Source organism: Diorhabda carinulata, chromosome 7 (assembly GCF_026250575.1).
Source record: "Diorhabda carinulata isolate Delta chromosome 7, icDioCari1.1, whole genome shotgun sequence".
NCBI classification, from domain to species: Eukaryota; Metazoa; Arthropoda; class Insecta; order Coleoptera; family Chrysomelidae; genus Diorhabda; species Diorhabda carinulata.
In genome coordinates, this window is record NC_079466.1 from 8,721,021 (window position 1) to 8,738,772 (window position 17,752).

The 17,752-nt window shown below is 30.4% G+C and overlaps 1 protein-coding gene and 1 long non-coding RNA gene across 3 annotated transcripts; one reads left to right on the plus strand and one right to left on the minus strand.

Moving 5' to 3' along the window:
* Positions 1–1,746: 1,746 nt before the first annotated feature.
* LOC130896653 (NADH-cytochrome b5 reductase 3) lies at positions 1,747–11,736 on the minus strand. 2 transcript variants are annotated; one of them, XM_057804883.1, is made up of 7 exons: positions 11,427–11,736; positions 8,890–8,971; positions 8,620–8,748; positions 7,666–7,784; positions 7,071–7,278; positions 6,038–6,229; positions 1,747–2,373 (listed from the first exon to the last, which is right to left on the minus strand). In XM_057804883.1, the coding sequence occupies exons 1-7, from the start codon at positions 11,442–11,444 to the stop codon at positions 2,201–2,203; spliced, it is 921 nt and encodes a 306-aa protein (XP_057660866.1). In that variant the 5' UTR covers positions 11,445–11,736; the 3' UTR covers positions 1,747–2,200. The 2 variants fall into 2 exon arrangements, with proteins under 2 accessions (XP_057660866.1, XP_057660865.1); XM_057804882.1 differs by lacking the exon at positions 11,427–11,736 and adding an exon at positions 11,318–11,375.
* A 1,293-nt stretch (positions 11,737–13,029) lies between these two features.
* Positions 13,030–16,457, plus strand: LOC130896654 (uncharacterized). The gene is made up of 4 exons (XR_009059597.1): positions 13,030–13,427; positions 13,736–13,859; positions 13,913–14,020; positions 16,024–16,457. It is a non-coding gene; the product is annotated as an uncharacterized LOC130896654 (long non-coding RNA).
* The last annotated feature ends 1,295 nt before the right edge of the window (positions 16,458–17,752 follow it).

A 17,752-nucleotide genomic window follows, 5' to 3' on the forward strand; every position in this document is an offset into this window, starting at 1 on the left:
GGTTTTCATAGTTCCAATGATACACGTGCAATCATGTGTGTAATTCATGTATGAACAATAATTTAATTGTAGTCCGATATTGGTAGAATCTACTAATGTCAATCACAAGCAAAATAGATATTATCCAATAGGGTAATACCGAATAAATTGTTTCAAATCTTTACTAAGAAATAAAAATAAAGAATTTTGTACTAAATGTAATGTTTGTTTTCTTTATTTTAAGGGTGTATAATTTTTTTAATATGGAGTACATCATCATAATGTTAAAGGCAGCATCTTATCATGTTAACCTCTCACTTCTCCAGTTACCACAGATAATGAGCTCTATTTTTTAATTATATATATATATATATATATATATATATATATATATATATATATATATATATATATATATATATATATATATATATATATTATATAAAACTACACTGTACAGTGAGGCTTAAAAACTCAAAAACTCGGAATTTTGAAGAGTGCTTTTTGTAAAAAAAAAAGTTTATAAATCAATATCAGAAATATGTGTTTGGCGTAGCTTTTCACTGCACTTTTCAAAATGTGAGGAATTATTGCATATTTATACTACATCTCAATAAAATCAAATCATAATTTCAATATTTTACCTTAGAGTATTGCAATGAATTTGAAAAAAAATATTTTATAAAGGTGGGATTAAAAAGATAAAATTTATGTATTATTTAATTTCACTATTATTGTATTATTTCCTCCTCTGGCATTAAGTAAAGTTAGATAAAATGCCGTGAATCTCATTTCTGTTTTTATTTTGAGTATTCCATATTGTAGATTGTTTGGGAAGTCCTTTTAGCTCTCTGCTCGACACCTATACCTAGAAAGGTATTTTGGATGTGAATTTTCAACTCAATGCTCTCCGTCCAAAATTTCTGAAAGTTCTTTGTCAGACTTCTCAAGTTGTTAGTACTAGTAGATGCTCTACTATCAGCATTCCATATTTGAATGAATCCAAAAGATATAGTCAACTTAAATTGTTTTGACGGATTTAATAATCCTCGTAAGTGACTATCAATAACTTCCCAGGACCTTTATTGAATTGAGGTAAGGACTGTTAATTGGCCACTTAATGTTCAGATCTTCATTTTTGTTCTTTAAATAGTGGTTTTGATACAAGCAATATACATGTAAGCAAGATCTCTTTCAACTATATTGCTGTGACTTTTCATATGAATATATGGCTACCAACCCGCCATCATACGATTACATTGTTTGTAGGCGTAGTTCTACACAAATATTTCATTCGCTCTTTTATGTACTCTCTCTTGTGAACCTGCCTCACATTAAATTTCTCAAATAGAAAAAACTCTGAGAAAAACTTTATATTCGACTACTAATGGTATTCTCTCTCTAGTAAACGAGACCTAGTTGCATTCGGGGCCCCAAATTGAACTCCCAAGTCATCTCCTTGTCGTGTCATTGCTTATTTCTCGTTAATAACACCGCACAAAATATTAAAAAAGTGAAATAAATGTAACAATCCTTACGTCTTAGCTCTTGAAGTCTTAATGCTATAGAAATCGGCGATAATTTCACATGACTCACAAAAAGTATTCCCAATTCTATATAATTGCCGAAGCACATTTCCCACAGTTAGTTTAAAATTTTGGCAAAACAAATTATGTATTGATTTTGCTAGTGAATGTATATTATGATACATTGCAATGATAAGATATTTAGAATATTTGATTAATTCATATATTTTTAAGAAAACAATTTATATACTATTGTGATATATAAATACTTTATTAGATTTAATTAAAAAAAAGACATGTCCATAGATTATTTATTTATACTTGGTTTCATATGCAAGGAGTTACTATCTTGTTAAAATCTGATAGTGAATCAACAATTCTTCCAAATTTATACTAAAGTAATGGAAATTGTTTTATTAATAAAATTTGTAATGGTTCTAAATTTTATTATTTATTGAAATTATTCCAAACATACTTCGAGTCAATTATTATTTTAACATAATTTTTATCCTTATAATGAAATAAATTATATTAAGAATTGTTTCTTTTTTTTTTCAAGAACAGCTCCCTTACAGTTACAATTATTCGAAATTTGCCAGTAAATAGAACAATGGTTAACTATTGAAAAGCATGCATTATTGCAACGAAAAAACGAAAAAGTTATTACAAATGTTGCAACAAACGCTATTTATATATTAATAAGCAATCAACCTCTCCTTCTTATGACCCAGTTTTTCCAAATTCGGCGTACAAGCGAAATTAATCATCGGTGGAGGACCACACATCAGATTCAAAGTATCATCGGAAGCAGGAAATAGATGATCTTTTATCATTTCTTCATTGATAAAACCAGTACTATATTTCCAACCTAAAAACAATGGAAATAAAACATTAAATTATAATTGCAGCAGAGACCACAGACGTTGTTTTATAGTTATTTATTTTTAAAACAGTAAATTACATTCTAATCCTACATAGGCAATTTAACGACTGCGTAGGTCCGGTATAACATTGTAGTGATTGAATGTGTTGTAAAAGGGCAAGGGACTCCATTGCTATCAATGGGAACTTAATAAAACCATATCTTCAAATAACTAGTATATTTTCAATTTACACATTTAAAACGCTTACACTCTATTATATTTACAATGACAACACGTTAGTTAGTGAGTACATTGATAGAATGTCACTGTCGATCACTACTACTCAACTTAATATGTATATATATATATATATATATATATATATATATATATTCGAGTCCATTCATTGTTTTGTTACTGTTCATTGTTAAAATATGGATTTTTCTGTAAAGTTGTTTTCTGTAGAAATTATAGTCGTTTATTGTAAATAAAAATACTTTTTAAAAAAGTTAAAAGTGTCTCAAAGAACATTTCTGGCGCTGCAAACAGGATCAAATTCATACAGAAACACAAGTTTCCCTGGTCAACTTTAGTTGATTAGTTAACGAGACGATCCATCGAACCAAGGCGAGAAAAACGTAGTATGCAGAAGACATCACCAGTGATCATCCTCTTGTAAGTACAACGTTCCTTTTCACATTATTTATGAGCACTTTTAGCAATATTTCTGAAAGTAACTTACATTTATCATTGTCAAATCTCTCTATAAACCCTTTGGACAGTTCTACTTCAGCTAATAGAATATGTCTCTTCAAAACAATGATATCTCCAGCCTCTGTGCCACTCTACCTGAATTTAGTTCGAAAGATAATCTTTCCAACATTTGTAAAATTGGTAGATAACTTAATTACGTTCCTTCGGTCACAGAATCTCACTCAACCTCAAGAATTCATATTAAATGCAAATATTATTTCTCGTATAAAAGGTGAACCTACTGATTTTTTAAACTACTCAAATTTAATACTTTGGACTGATGCACGTCCAGCATTACTAGCTAAATACGGAGATCGACGGTCCGAAGATATTTTACTAACTCAATTATCTACAACAGTTCAATACGATAATGAGACTTATGGACCAATATCACCAAAGAATCTCTAATAATTTAAATGATTTGCTTCAACACATAGCTCTTAATCATAATATAGAAACTGTAAATTTCAAAACCCCATACTTTAAAAATATTGCTCTCAAAACGTTTTGCACTGGCATTAACGAGCCATATTGTGAAAATAGAAGACTACCCTCTATCCAAAAATCGTAACAAAATTCCATTCCTTCAAACCACAATAGACTTAATCAAACTTTCAAAATAACAGAGGAAGAAATAACCAAAGTTTTAATAGATCTCAGTCTAATAATACTTTTGGTAATAACCATACATTTAATAATCCATCTACCAGCAATTCTTTTGGAAATAATCCAAATCCCCTTGCTCCACAACACCAAAGAAATTTTCTAACTTCTTGAAATGTCCCACAACCAATGAGTGGTGTACAAACTATTTCTACTAGAAACCAACCAATGAGTACTTCCACGAGAAAAACTTTTAATTTTAATGTTGATTCCCAAATGAAAACTTCAACCCTAACGATACTTTAGACTTTTACGAAACAAATGACAATTTTGAAAACGAAAATTCTCATCCAGACGTCCAGGACGAAAATTTTTACGAAGCCACTCTTGAAACACAAATTCAATAAATCTTAATAATATTCGTAACAACCCCCAACTACCATACTTCATTATGCCAAAATCAAAACTAAAAATTTTAATTGATACAGGTTAGTTATATCTCCTAAAGCTTCTACCTTTTCCAACTCAAATCACATTTATAATAAGCCCTTCACGTTGAGATCCATGAAAATAATAGGATATTTTCCGATTCCGATTTAACTTTTACTTCGGCCATTAAGCACGAAATAAGAACAAAAGACGAAAACCCAATTTACGTCAAATGCTTCTGACATCCGAAAGCAATGCAAGAAGAAATTTCCAGACAGATTAATCAATTACTCGACAAAAAAAATTATTAGACCATCAATGTCTCCTTATTCCGCCCCTGTTTGGGTTGTACCAAAAAAAAACGATGCTTCCGGCAAGAAAAAATTCCGTATGGTTATTGACTACCGTAAACTAAATGAAAACACTGTTGAAGATAAGTATAATCTTCCCAATATAGAAGACATTTTAGATAATCTAGATCCACATATTTCACTACCCTTGATCTAGCCCAAGGCTTCTATCAAATTGAAGTCCACCCAAATTCAATCGATAAAACAGCGTTTTCCTTACCCCATGGTCACTACGAGTTTTTACGAATGCCATTTCGTCTTAAAAACGGACCTTCCACTCTCGAAAAATTGATGGATAACATACTCGGACCTTTTCTCCACAAATGTTGTTTCGTATATATGGACGACGTCATCATTTTCTCTAAGTCCCTTCAAGAACACTTGATTCATATTGCTGCAATCTTTGAAACATTCCGAAAGGCAAATTTGAAAATTCAATTGGACAAATTTGAATTTCTGACGAAAGAAGTCGCTTTCCTTGGTCACATTGTGACTCCTGAAGGCATTAAGCCCAATCCTTGTAAAATAGAGGCCATTAAAAACTTCCCTATTCCAAATACAGAAGATTCATACCAAATTTCGCAAGAATAACATCACCCTTTTCTCGATGCACTCGTAAAGGAGCTTTCATAGACCCAACGAATGTTAATTAGAAAGAATGTTTAGAGAAGTGCAAACAACTCTTATGCAATGCCCCAGTTCGGCAGTACCCAGATTTGTCAAAACAAAAGGTTTTGACAACCAACGTCCCAAAATAAAATTTAAAATCAAATTCATGATGTTGAAGGGCAATTCAAATTAGAACCCAAGAAATTAGAAAGAGGAAAAAAATAAATTTATACTCAAATGGTTGAAGAAATCTAGTACATATATACAATACAATACTTATACGGTTGAGGATATATACATATACAGGGTGTTTCAAAACGTTATATCACTGCATTAAGCGAAAAAAATCGATCAAAAATCACCAAACTATCACAAGTCTATAAAGTATAGATTAATCGCAAATTAACAATAAGTTTTAGCCAACCAAAGCTTGTAGAACGTTTAAGTTCCTCCCTATCGAGCTGTCGAGAGAGCCATAAAAGTATTTAGCTGCTGCCGCATTTTTGGATTTACTTTTGTTTCTACAACGTACTCGAAGGTTTTCCGGCGCATATTATTATCGATCGTTAAATTTGTTGGCGTTATTAGAGGATAAAATGATTTTTATTTATTTTAATTAAATGCGGCACCTATTTTACACAGATCTTTCTGCAACTTGAAAGTTTCACTAAAATATTGCTTACACTGTCTAATGAGATGCCTAGGACGATCTTGCATAATGTATTTTTATTGTGTTTTTAGCCATAATGTACTTGTTGGACGTTCTTCAAATATCAAATATTTGTTCTGTTCAAATTAGAGAGTTCTTATATACTTTTAACAATCGCTAATGAATTTGCTACACCTTCCAATACCAAGAACTTTATCAGTACACGTTTATAGGTAGTAAGTACCATTTTGATAAAACTAAAACTTAAAAAACTACCTGGTTCGGGCCTGTCCAAAGTGTACCATAACTTGAATTTGTTGGGGCGACTTTGTACAGCCGCTTCCAATTCTGACCTTAGCAAAATGTCATCCTCGGTCTGATTTGCAAATAGTAAAGCACATTCTGTAGGATCAGTAGGATCCTTTAAAATATGTCTGATCAATTGTAAAATCGGAGTTATTCCAACACCTGAAAAAAATATTGCTTGTACACAAAGTGATTAAGAATTATATAGAATTTAGAATTGAATATCTTATAACTGTCAAACAGATTTTAAAACATTGGGGTAATTGATTAAATGTCACCATCTACACAATTCTACATAAATAACAGAGTAGGTTGAGGTTATTAAATTATTTGATATTTTTATTTATCAAAGGAATTATGTCAAAAACTCTATGCTTAGAGTGCTTAGACTTCTCTACTCTCTTCTAATGTATTAAACGTAAATACATGTATTTTACTACTATCGTTACATTCTTGCAATATCAAAACTATCCTGCATTTATATAGAAAATTAATGATCCTAATGTGTGATCATCACTCTCAAAGCCACTTTATACATTCAGTTTCAAAATCAAAAAGACATATATTTTGTAAAATTTGTATAATAAAAGATTTAAATGCAAATGATACAACATTTGCCTGTTATTATTTTTATTACTCCACAGAAAGAATAAAAAATATGATCGGGAGACTCAGAAGCCTCGATTAGATCCTAGTATATAATATGAATGATCGTTTCTAATTTTTATTCCAACTACCGTTTCCTCCCACATAAATAATTGATGCAGATAACACAAACTTTCTGTAACTGTCAGTTCTAAATTCTATAATATAATAATAAATGATTTACAAGTTCTTGGTTGTAATTATGCTAGGCAGTATTCGTGGATTTGGAAGTATACAGATTAGGAAAAGTGAACAAAAAATATATGTGGACAGCAGATTACATATCAATTATATATCTATGGTATAATATGATAGTTCATGTGGCGCGTTCGAAAATTCTATAATTAATTGTTTTTACCTCCAGCAATCAAATTCACTCTCTTGACGTTAATAGGCTCAGGCGGATCCTTTCTGAGCTTCCGAAGTGTGAATTTACCATGACCAAGATACTCAATTCTGCCATTAGGTCCACGAACTTCAATAGTATCGCCTATTTTCAAACCTTCCAGATGTTGTGTTAACTTACCTCCATCAGGAAACTTTGGATGTACATTTTTGAAATATACCTAGGAAATAAAATATATGTAACAATCAAGCGATAGATAAGTGTTTGAAATTTCGTCTTTGATTAATCTCAAATTGCGAGAGTTGCAGAAAAAACAAAATCATGGAAATAACGTAGAAGAGAGTGTGAAGTGGGTAGCTTGGTGGAAATATAACAAATTTTAACTGAGAGTGAAATATGATCAAAATGCAAATAAGTAAATAAACAATAAACGAGAGTGAATAAGAAATATATGATAATACGAAAACAAGTTATAGGTTAGTAATTGAAAGATAAGCAAGCAATAGAACCCTGTTCATTCGAAAATCGCTTTTGCCAGAAAATAATACTAAGGTATCACGTAGTATATGAAATAATTATAATAATAATTTTGAATCAATAAATTTACCTTTATCACTAAATCGACATATCCCTCATCATCATCTGATGATACTGGTGTATAAGATCTTATAACCAATTCATCATTTATTTTTGCAGATAAAACAATATGCTGACCAATAGGAAGTCCTAAAAGCAAAAAGGCACCTAATGTCAAAGCTCCTATTATTAATTTATTACATAAGTTACATATATATTAAAAAATTATATATATATATATATATATATATATATATATATATATATATATATATATATATATATATATATATATAATAAGAAAAGTCGAAACGTCAAAATTTATCTTTCTTTTAAAAACTATCAAAAAAACTAATTTTAAATCAGAATATTATATATATATATATATATATATATATATATATATATATATATATATATATATATATATATATATATATAAATAAGCGTTATTGGGAACGTGGCAATGAAACACTAACTAGACTAATTGTAATATATTTTGAAATAATTAGATTCGGCAGTTTTAAATGTTGTAGTTTCTTGTAAAAATGTGTAATTCCATGAAATTTAAGTTTTTACAAGAAACTACAGCTCAGTTAGCTCAAGATCAGCAGTGATTATGTTAGTGCCAACAGTGTTCTTGATGGTAAGAATATTATTTTTATTTTCTATTTTAATCATTTTATATTTTTGTTTCAGTTTGATTATGAAATTGCATTAAACCCTTTATAAAATTATTTTGATCTATTGGTAAACATTTCCCATCAGTTATTTATTATTTTCAACATAATTCTTGCTCACTTCACGTTTTATTTAAATGAAACTGTTACAAAAATCTAAAATTATAGAATTGTTGATCATTTTTTTTTAAATGACAAGACAAAGCAGAAGATTAATCTAAATGATGGTTGTGTACCTTAAATTGATAAAAATGTGAATGTGAAAAATTATAATCATTATTATTAATAATAGTTTTGAATCTTACCTAGTACCATATCCTTTTCTGGTAACCCAAATCTAAAATTCCTGGTGTCATGGCTAATTATAGTTTTTTCTATCAAAGGTAGTTTGTACTTTGTTTGTGGATCTTTGAGCAATATTTTTTTGCTTTTGCCTAAAAATCAAAGAACTTTCATGTTCTAACTTTGTGTAGAGTGAAAAATATATTAGAACTGCCAAGAAAATAACGTTGTCATTACAACATAACTATTGGGAAAATATGTACAAAATTATTAGCAAAAATCATAAGTTTTACCTTTGCTTGAAGATGAATAAAATATTTTATATATAACAAACGATGTAACAACTATCCCTACGCTCAAGACTACAGGAAGCACCTAAAAATTAATTGTTATTTTTTAAATGTTAATAAGTAGTACGTTTATTAATATATGCAAAATGTCCCTAACATTATTCATCCACATCTGCATTATTAATCATATTTTAACTTGTACATTAAAAAAAATAAACAAAGTAGAACTAAAAGTTTTTCTTGTTATCTATCTATCCTAAGTCATCAAGCCTTATTGGATATGTTGAGGGTCTATATTTCACACCCAGGGGACTTTCAAGTGATTCACTTGCAAATGTAGGTTAGTACAGAGTTTTTAATTCTTCACAAAACAAATTTGACAAAATGTTCATTTGAATTTCAAACAATTTAATGAATTATGAGCGAGGTGTGAAGTGGCAGTAAATCTCACTTAAACTTAAAAAACTTTGAGAAACCTAACTCAATACATTCTAAACATATTAACCCATCATGTATATGTTACATACAAATCAAAACCAGAATTGTTTAAGTTAAATTTAAAAATTCAAGATAAGATGGTCCCAAAATAAATACTTTGCCATTTCTTCACTTTTCAGACAATGGATTCCAAAAGGTAGCATATTTCTATGACTTTGTTTCTATGACAGTGTTTCCAAATGATAAATCAGATCCAGAAATCTCTTGAGCGACCAGCACAGTTAATAAACCAAGTAATCATCGGTATTCAAATGATACAATTCTGTGTGGTTGAGAAAGAATCTTTGAATCAGTTAGCCACAAGATGCCTTGCCATTACAAACTAAGGCAGAAAATACGGGAAATTGATAGGAGCTAATATGTGACCTCCCCGAAGCCAGTCCAAATACTGGTTTTATGAAGGCTGTGGAACTGAAGGGCGAACTGTAAATGGTATTCTACAAAAGCAACTCTAATGGGGGAACGCAATAGACCTTCAGGTCGCAATGTACCCTCAATACAATCTAAAAGTATAGAATAGTTAAATTTCCATATTCAACTTATATCTTACTTGCCTTTCTGCCACGTTTAAATTAAAATTTTGATTATAATATATGTGTATCTGTTTTGTTTTATATCATAATTGAATTAACAAATTTATGACACTAAATTTGTATGTTTTGTAAAACACTAATTTTTGTAGAACATAAGTGGCTATAAAAAAATGGCTATTTTGGTATTAAAAATAATCACCCAGTTCACACAACACAACATTCATATTAATTAATTACCATCTGCGAAGAAATCTTAATAGATGACTGAAAATTTATTGTCTGCACTAAAAAACACAATATGACCAAAAAATGTCTTTAATGTAGGATGCATTAGTTTGAAAAACAAATAAAATCATTCGAAAAAAATCTGGAACAGAATAAATTAGTTCAGTTACTCTTATAGCTTAATAATTTCTAACAAGAATAATTATGACATGAGAAATCTACTACTTATGTGAGAGAGAAAGAATATTGTACATATAACAATTGTTCAAATATTCCGTTTTACTGGTGCTTCATACTAAGTCTCTGAGAATTATATCAGTTTTTTGAGACATTGGTTTTAAAAAATATACTTTTCCTGGTAATTATTGTGCCTGGTGGATACAATATAACAGTATACTTCTTAATTAGATGGATAATGCTAGCTGTGAACACTGGAATTGGCAAACTGTTAGCAGGCACTACCATGGTGAAGATGTTAAGAGGAGAGAACCACTAGAATCTGGTTTCTCAATACTTCCCAAGGAGTTCTGCACACAAAAAAGGCTAACCTAGACGGGACAGCAATTTAAGTGAAAGAAATGAAAGATCGAGCACAAAAGAAGAAAGAGAGAACCAAAGTAATGTGTTCAGCAGTTCTAGATTGGTGTTCAAAAAAGGCGGAGGTTTTAATTTGTGATGAACCTGAGGCCAACATTCTGTGCATATTTGAATTATCATCGCCAAAAAAAATATACATATTCAATGTGTTGCTAACATGATATCTTAATATCATAAGTAATTTTTTTCTTAGTTTTAATTTATAGCTATTTAATGAAGTTCTATGAGTAAAAACTAAAATGAGTTAAGTCTCTCAACTTTTACATTTGATATTTTTAGATGGAAAAATTTTAAGAATGTAATAAACTCTAATAATAGAATATAATGAACTCAATAACATGTTATGAAAATATATAATATAATACCTAGTCAGGTAATGAATTCTCATATTAGCATTTAAATCACACTCCTATGTATTTCCAATATGACCCTTTCCGGTACAGTTGAATATTCAATTAAGAATTATTTAACAATGATATTAACTTAACTTTGAACCATACACACAATCAATTAAAATTCATAGTAATTGTATTTTAAATTTGTATTGTGTTGAAATTAGGTCGTAATATTTTATTTACCTGACTCGTTCCAACCTCCATTTTTATTACGCAAACGTTTAATAATTCGTGATAAGAAAACCAGTAGTAATAAAACATTTTTAAATTTTAATTTTGATAAATAACTTACCCCAGTTGAAAAATTCATGATCTGCTGAATCAAATATATATAAATTTGATCACAAGAAAAATATGTTGTAAACTTACGTATTATTTAATAATTACTATATTTTTTAAATTATTGTAGCATCACTAAAAAAATTTTATATACTGTTTTTATGTAAATATGTCATTTTCAATTTTTCAGGCAGTTACTCAAGAGTCTCAATCAAAATCAACTCAGTCTCAATTGATAGTCACAGAACATACCCTATATTTAGTATGTTTAGTGTAGGTACCTTAAATCATATATGCAATACTCCTATATGGACAGTTGGTATGGGAAAAAGCGTCCTTACGTTGCGATGCCAACAATTTTCATTTTCTCTCTCATTCAGGCCACTTTATCCATACTGCGCATGCTTCAGAATACGCAAAACCGAGCTGGAACCTCGGAGGATAGAGAAATTGTTGCCATTCTGTCTTCCTTAGTCGGAACAGCTTCCACTTATAGAAACTGTCCATATAGAAGTATTACATATAAGCCTAAAATAACCAACTAATTCTGTGAGCTAAAAAAAATTATACAAAAACTGGGAAGTATAGCAGAAAAAAATTTGTTAATTGAAAAATAACTATCATTTATCTATTATTTAAGATAGATCCCATATTAAGTTAAATTTTCGCATTTTCACCATGCCATATTGGTGCATTTCGCGCAGCGTTCACAACGTCTGAAATACTTTGTTGTACAACTTTTAATGACAGTCAACAGTGCTAAAGGTGTTAAACATATTTTAAGCCTGTTAAAAATATTTTTACTAAAGTTATGTGATTATGTGAAGATCAGAATACATTTTAACGTTAACTATTAGTTCAAATTCTCCTATTTTATTATCAAAATAGGACAGTTGTACATATAAAACATCACTTTTTCTCTTGCCGGGATGAAAAGTTCGCTTTTCGTCGCTGGTATACGGGATAAAAGTAGTCTATTCTCTTCCGGGAAGGACTTTCGTAATGTGCGTAATGTATTATTAATACTCATATCATAAATAACTATTTTGGCGTTCCACCATTCGTTTATGGAGTCTTCAGTCCGTCTTATTTGAATATGCAGTGTTAAAAAATTTTAAATGACTAGACTTGACTAGATTAGAGTCGTCGCTTTATTTAAAATTTACACTCATGCGATAGTAGCGCCTCCCTAACGTAAAGAATTTGATGAACACTTTCTATAGCACAGAGATGGTTCTCCTTACCTCTACCCTCCATAGATTCGTTGTAGTCGCGGTGATAACGTCATTAATGACGTAATGATTAACGCTCACGACGACTCATACCAAGAGGTGAGTTTAAGTCACGGTCATAAGACATAAGAGATGTAAGACCTTGATCTAAGTGATCCTTGAGAAGTCGCAAAATTTTCAAAACTCACTACTTTTGAGGCATTATTGTGATGCATTATAACATAACATAAAGCTGTCGCTTTATTATTTTTGATGTTTGTCCTTTGCTATTATTTACTAATTGAAAAGGGAAAAACCGTGGTTGTCACAGAACATACGTAAAGATGGTTAGTCTGCGGTGAACATGATTGAACATACGCTAAATGACACACATTCCAGGCCAATCAGAAAGAGCTTTCACCGAACTGAATCTGACTTTAACCGAACATTTTGAACAACGGCGCGGAACTGAAAGATAACCTTATTTTCTCAACTCTGTACCTATGTTTCTAGAATTTAAATTTTCTTGCTATTGCGATTTTTGATTTATTTTGGCTGCATAAAACTTTTACGAGATTTAATATATGTTTTAATAATTTTTCAAAGCTCTTAGAAATCTTTTAAGAGAATTTTAAACGATTTTATTGTGATAGTCAATGGTATTATGGTTTATCCCTTGGACGAATTTTTATTCGTCTAAGGTTTATTCTATCATTAAAAAAGCAAAATCATGAATCTAGAGAGGTATGAGGGTGGCGGGAACGTTTAATTATTGTGAGAGATAATTAAGATTCAGTAACCAGGTAATAAACAATAATCATTTATTTTCTTGTTCAATTTTTAATAAATACATAGCTTAAAAATTTACTAAGGAAAATGCACAAAGACACAATTATTATTATTATTATGTTACTTCACAAATGTGTATATATCCAATTTAAGATTTATTTAATTGAGTTAATTTTTGGGAAAAGACAAGACGTGAACATTGCGACAAAGAATTTCCAACCATCAGTGCTCGAAATAAGCACATCTTTTCTCAACAATGATTCGTTCAGCATTTAACAAATATGCATAACATAATAATCAAACAATCTGTTTTTAATTTTAGGAATTTCAAAGAAATCAAAACATGGGGATAACAAGGAAATAGATAAGTAGAGTCAAAGAAATAACAAATTACTCAATGGAAATGAGAATATCTAATGAAATATAAAATCGATGTAATTATAAAGGTATTTGTCATCATTATTTTTGCACATGATCAATTTTGTTTTAATTCTTTTAGGATATACCAGTACTACTCAAAAATAAAATGCAAAAGTTGTAGGCAGTATTCTTATATATGGGGAGTGTCCTCGGTTTATTGTTAAAGTTGATGCAAATGGCAAGGCAAGTAGAAATTAGTGTAATATTAAAGAAATATTATGTTTTATTTATTTTATCATTAAAAACCAGAAGATTACTTTGTACATGGCATATGGCATGGAATAAATATATAAGAAATGATGTAAGAAAGGATAAAGAAGACATTAATGAGAAGCAAATTAAAGGAAACCAATGTTAACAAATTCGTAGAACTGGAACGACAATTATTTCAAATATTTAGAAAACTAAGATGAACAGTATTTACAGGATATCTTGGATGGAACATAAGACAAACATAGAGGTCCTACAGCAAATGGGTAAACATAAAGAACTTCTCACGACAATCAAGGAGAGAAAGTTGCAGTACCTAGGACATATAATGAGAGGCGAGCGATATGAGATTCTCTGCCTTATAATAGAAGGGAAGATCGAAGGAAAGGGGCGGTCGGCCGTAGACACAATTCATGGCTGAAAGACTTGTGCAGATGGCTCAGACAGACGTCTACAGAAATTTTCAGAGCTGCAGTTTCTTGTGCAACAATAGCCATTTGGATTGCCAACCTCCATAGGGAGATGAAGTTGTAAGAAGGAATTACAGTATTTACTAATTTCTTTCAGAGATGATGGTAATAATATACATTTTTTAGTAGTAGAAAGAAATAAAATGTTGGCCCATTGGAACAGAAATCAAAAATAAATACCAATATTTCTATAGAAATTTTGAAAAATTTAGCTTATTACATCAGCTACAAACCAAGATAAAAAATTTTCAAAACGTCAATATGGTCACGTCAATATCAAATACTATTGACTATAGTTTCAGATGTTTGGAATTTTTCTATATTTATTGTTATTTTTTCTGTCATTATATATGCAGTATAAAACTATTTTAATTTTTGTGCTTAGATTCTATTCATTATGATTCCAATTATTCCCACTGACCTTCCATTTCATTCAAAAGGGTTTAGTTTCCCGTCAAGCTGTTGCCGATACTACAAACAAAGCACAAGGACAGACATTACAGGTAGCGAGAGTGCATTTAGAAAAGCCATGCTTCTCTCGTGGTCAACTATATGTAGTCTATTCGCATGTGTCTATTGCACGGAATTTACACATATTTATAGTTTACTAAAATATCCGACATTATTACACTGGATTTAAATCATTTTAAATTATTAAAATTCAATATTCATTTTCTTTCTTGTGTGTAGAAATTTTTAAAAATTCAAAATCCCAGTCAAGCTATAAGATATAGTTATCATATTGATTTATTCCTATTCTAATGATATCTGATACTTATTTAATGGCTTCAATGCGAGTGAAATCGCGGGTAAAAGCTAGTCTAATATATAAAATTCTCGTATCGCGGTGTTTGTTACCAAATTCCTCCAAAACAGCTTGACCGATTCTCATGAAATTTCGTTTACATGCACCAATTTATTATTTTGTCATGATTTAGAATAAGAAAAATCACGTTACTCTCAATTTTTCGTTTTTCTACGATCAACCCCTATTTTTCCATCGCAATTTTTATTTTATCCACAGATTCGCAATAGGGTTGCAAGATTGAAATCGAACATAATAATTGTAATACGATAAACTCTTATTCAGAGTTTATAATTTCAATTTGCTTTAATTATGTTTTTTTTTGCTCAATTTAATTGCTCAATAATACCCTCGCCAGTCGATAACTGATCGACTACCAATCGATCAGTTATTCCCGTCACGTGTCTACTACTCTCACTTAATTATTTATTCACAATTTATTATTAACTGAAAAGACAGTTTTTACTCTCATATAAATAAACACGTGTTGTGAGCTCCGGCCAAAAACGACTATTGTCTTACTTTACCTACAAAATTGTACACATTTTTTGCAAATAGTTTTAAATCAAAATAGAAACGTGTAAGTGTTTAATAAATATACGTGTTTTATTATTGTTAAGGTAATAAGCAAATGAATATTAAGTCACTGTTTTTCACCAGTAAGTATTTTAACTTGAATTATTTATATGTTCTATGTACAGTCAGCAATGCCAGCCAGACGCAAAGGGGCCGATTTGAGTCAACAAACAATCAAATTTAGTCATGCAAGATATAAGGGCATGAAGATAAGGCGAACTAATCCGACAAAACAAAGCTGATTTGCGTGTGAAGACGGCGTGAATCACAATCGCAAAAGGCACGATGTGAATGAAATCAACAATTAACCAACAAGTTCTTCGAACATTTACTTCAGATTTATTTCTTCGAATAGCATTCCAGTATGAGCCTGATGCTGAATATTATGTTCATTCAAAAGTGGTTATTGGAAACTATATGTGGCATGTTCTCGCATAATTAATAGTAAAAATATGGATTATTTTTAATGTTTAGATAGCTATTAAGAATTGTAATTTGAAATAATATCTTGGCGATAAATAACGCACCACCCTTTATTTCAATATCAAAACCTAAAATGTTAATCTTTTGAGTTTTTTTTTTTCTATCACAAAAAGTTAAAGTATCTTAAATGTTGAACCAACTTGTGGACAGCAGTAATTTAAGTTAATCAAGGTTTGTTAAAGTCGAGACTAGTTGAAAAAAAATGAATAAAGTTAGGCAGTTAAGTGCCAAAGATTTCGAGAGACCGGTTCACATTCTAGGAGTCCTGGACAAGGACGTCCTTCAGTTTTAACTCCTCGAGATAACCGTTTATTGCAAGTCCGAAATGTAAACGTCTCTGATAGATCAATAAGACGACACCTTCAGAATGCTGGTCTACACAGCAGAAGAGCTCTCCAGGCACCTTTGCTAACCAGGCAGTATCGTGTTGCTAGACTAAGATTTGCAAGGCAAGATTGGAATTTAGAAAATTGGTGACAAGTTTTATTTACTGATGAGAAAGGAATCAATCTAAGAGATCCAGATGGACGTAATCAAATTCGAAGACGGCGAGGAGAAAGATTTGCGCAGTCTTGTATCATTCCTAGCGAGCCGTTCCAAGGATTGTCTATTATGTTTTGGGGAGGAATTTGTTTTGATGTCCGCACAGAATTAGTGTCTCTTCCTAGACCCGCCCTTAACGCAGCAAGATATATAACTGACATTCTTGAAAATCACGTAGTTCTGTTTGGGCCATTTATTGGTGATGATTTTCGTTAAATGCATGATAATGCTAGACCATACATTGCAGCAGATGTTCTAAACGAAGTAGGAATTCATACCCATTCACCAAAAGTCCAGATATGAATCCTATCGAGTATGTCTGGAACATTTTAAAATGCCGCATTCGTTGTCGAAATCCATATCCTAAAAATTTAAATGAGCTTGAGCAAGCGGCATTAGAGGAATGGGAGAACATACCTCAAGAAGTGATACAGCACCTAATTGAAAGCATGCCCAGGAGAATGTTAGCAACAATTACATCCTAAGGCGGAAATACACGCTACTAGCATTTTAGAAAAAGGAACATTATTGTTTAGAATGCAAGTTTTATTTTTAAGAAAATTTGGTTTTATTGCAATGTTTTTATTTTTTTTACTCATTAAAAATCACTCAAAATTACTACACATTTCTTATCATAAAATGATTGAAAAAAAGTTAAACAATAGCAATATTAATTTAAATTTATTAAATACAAAAATATTTTCAGAAATTAGGGTAGTGCGTTATTTTTGACCACGAGTGTATATTCGTTATTTTAATAAAGAATAATTTATTAACCCATACTTTCATTGTCAACAACGCTTTCGATTATAAGTACATCTCTGCTCACTTA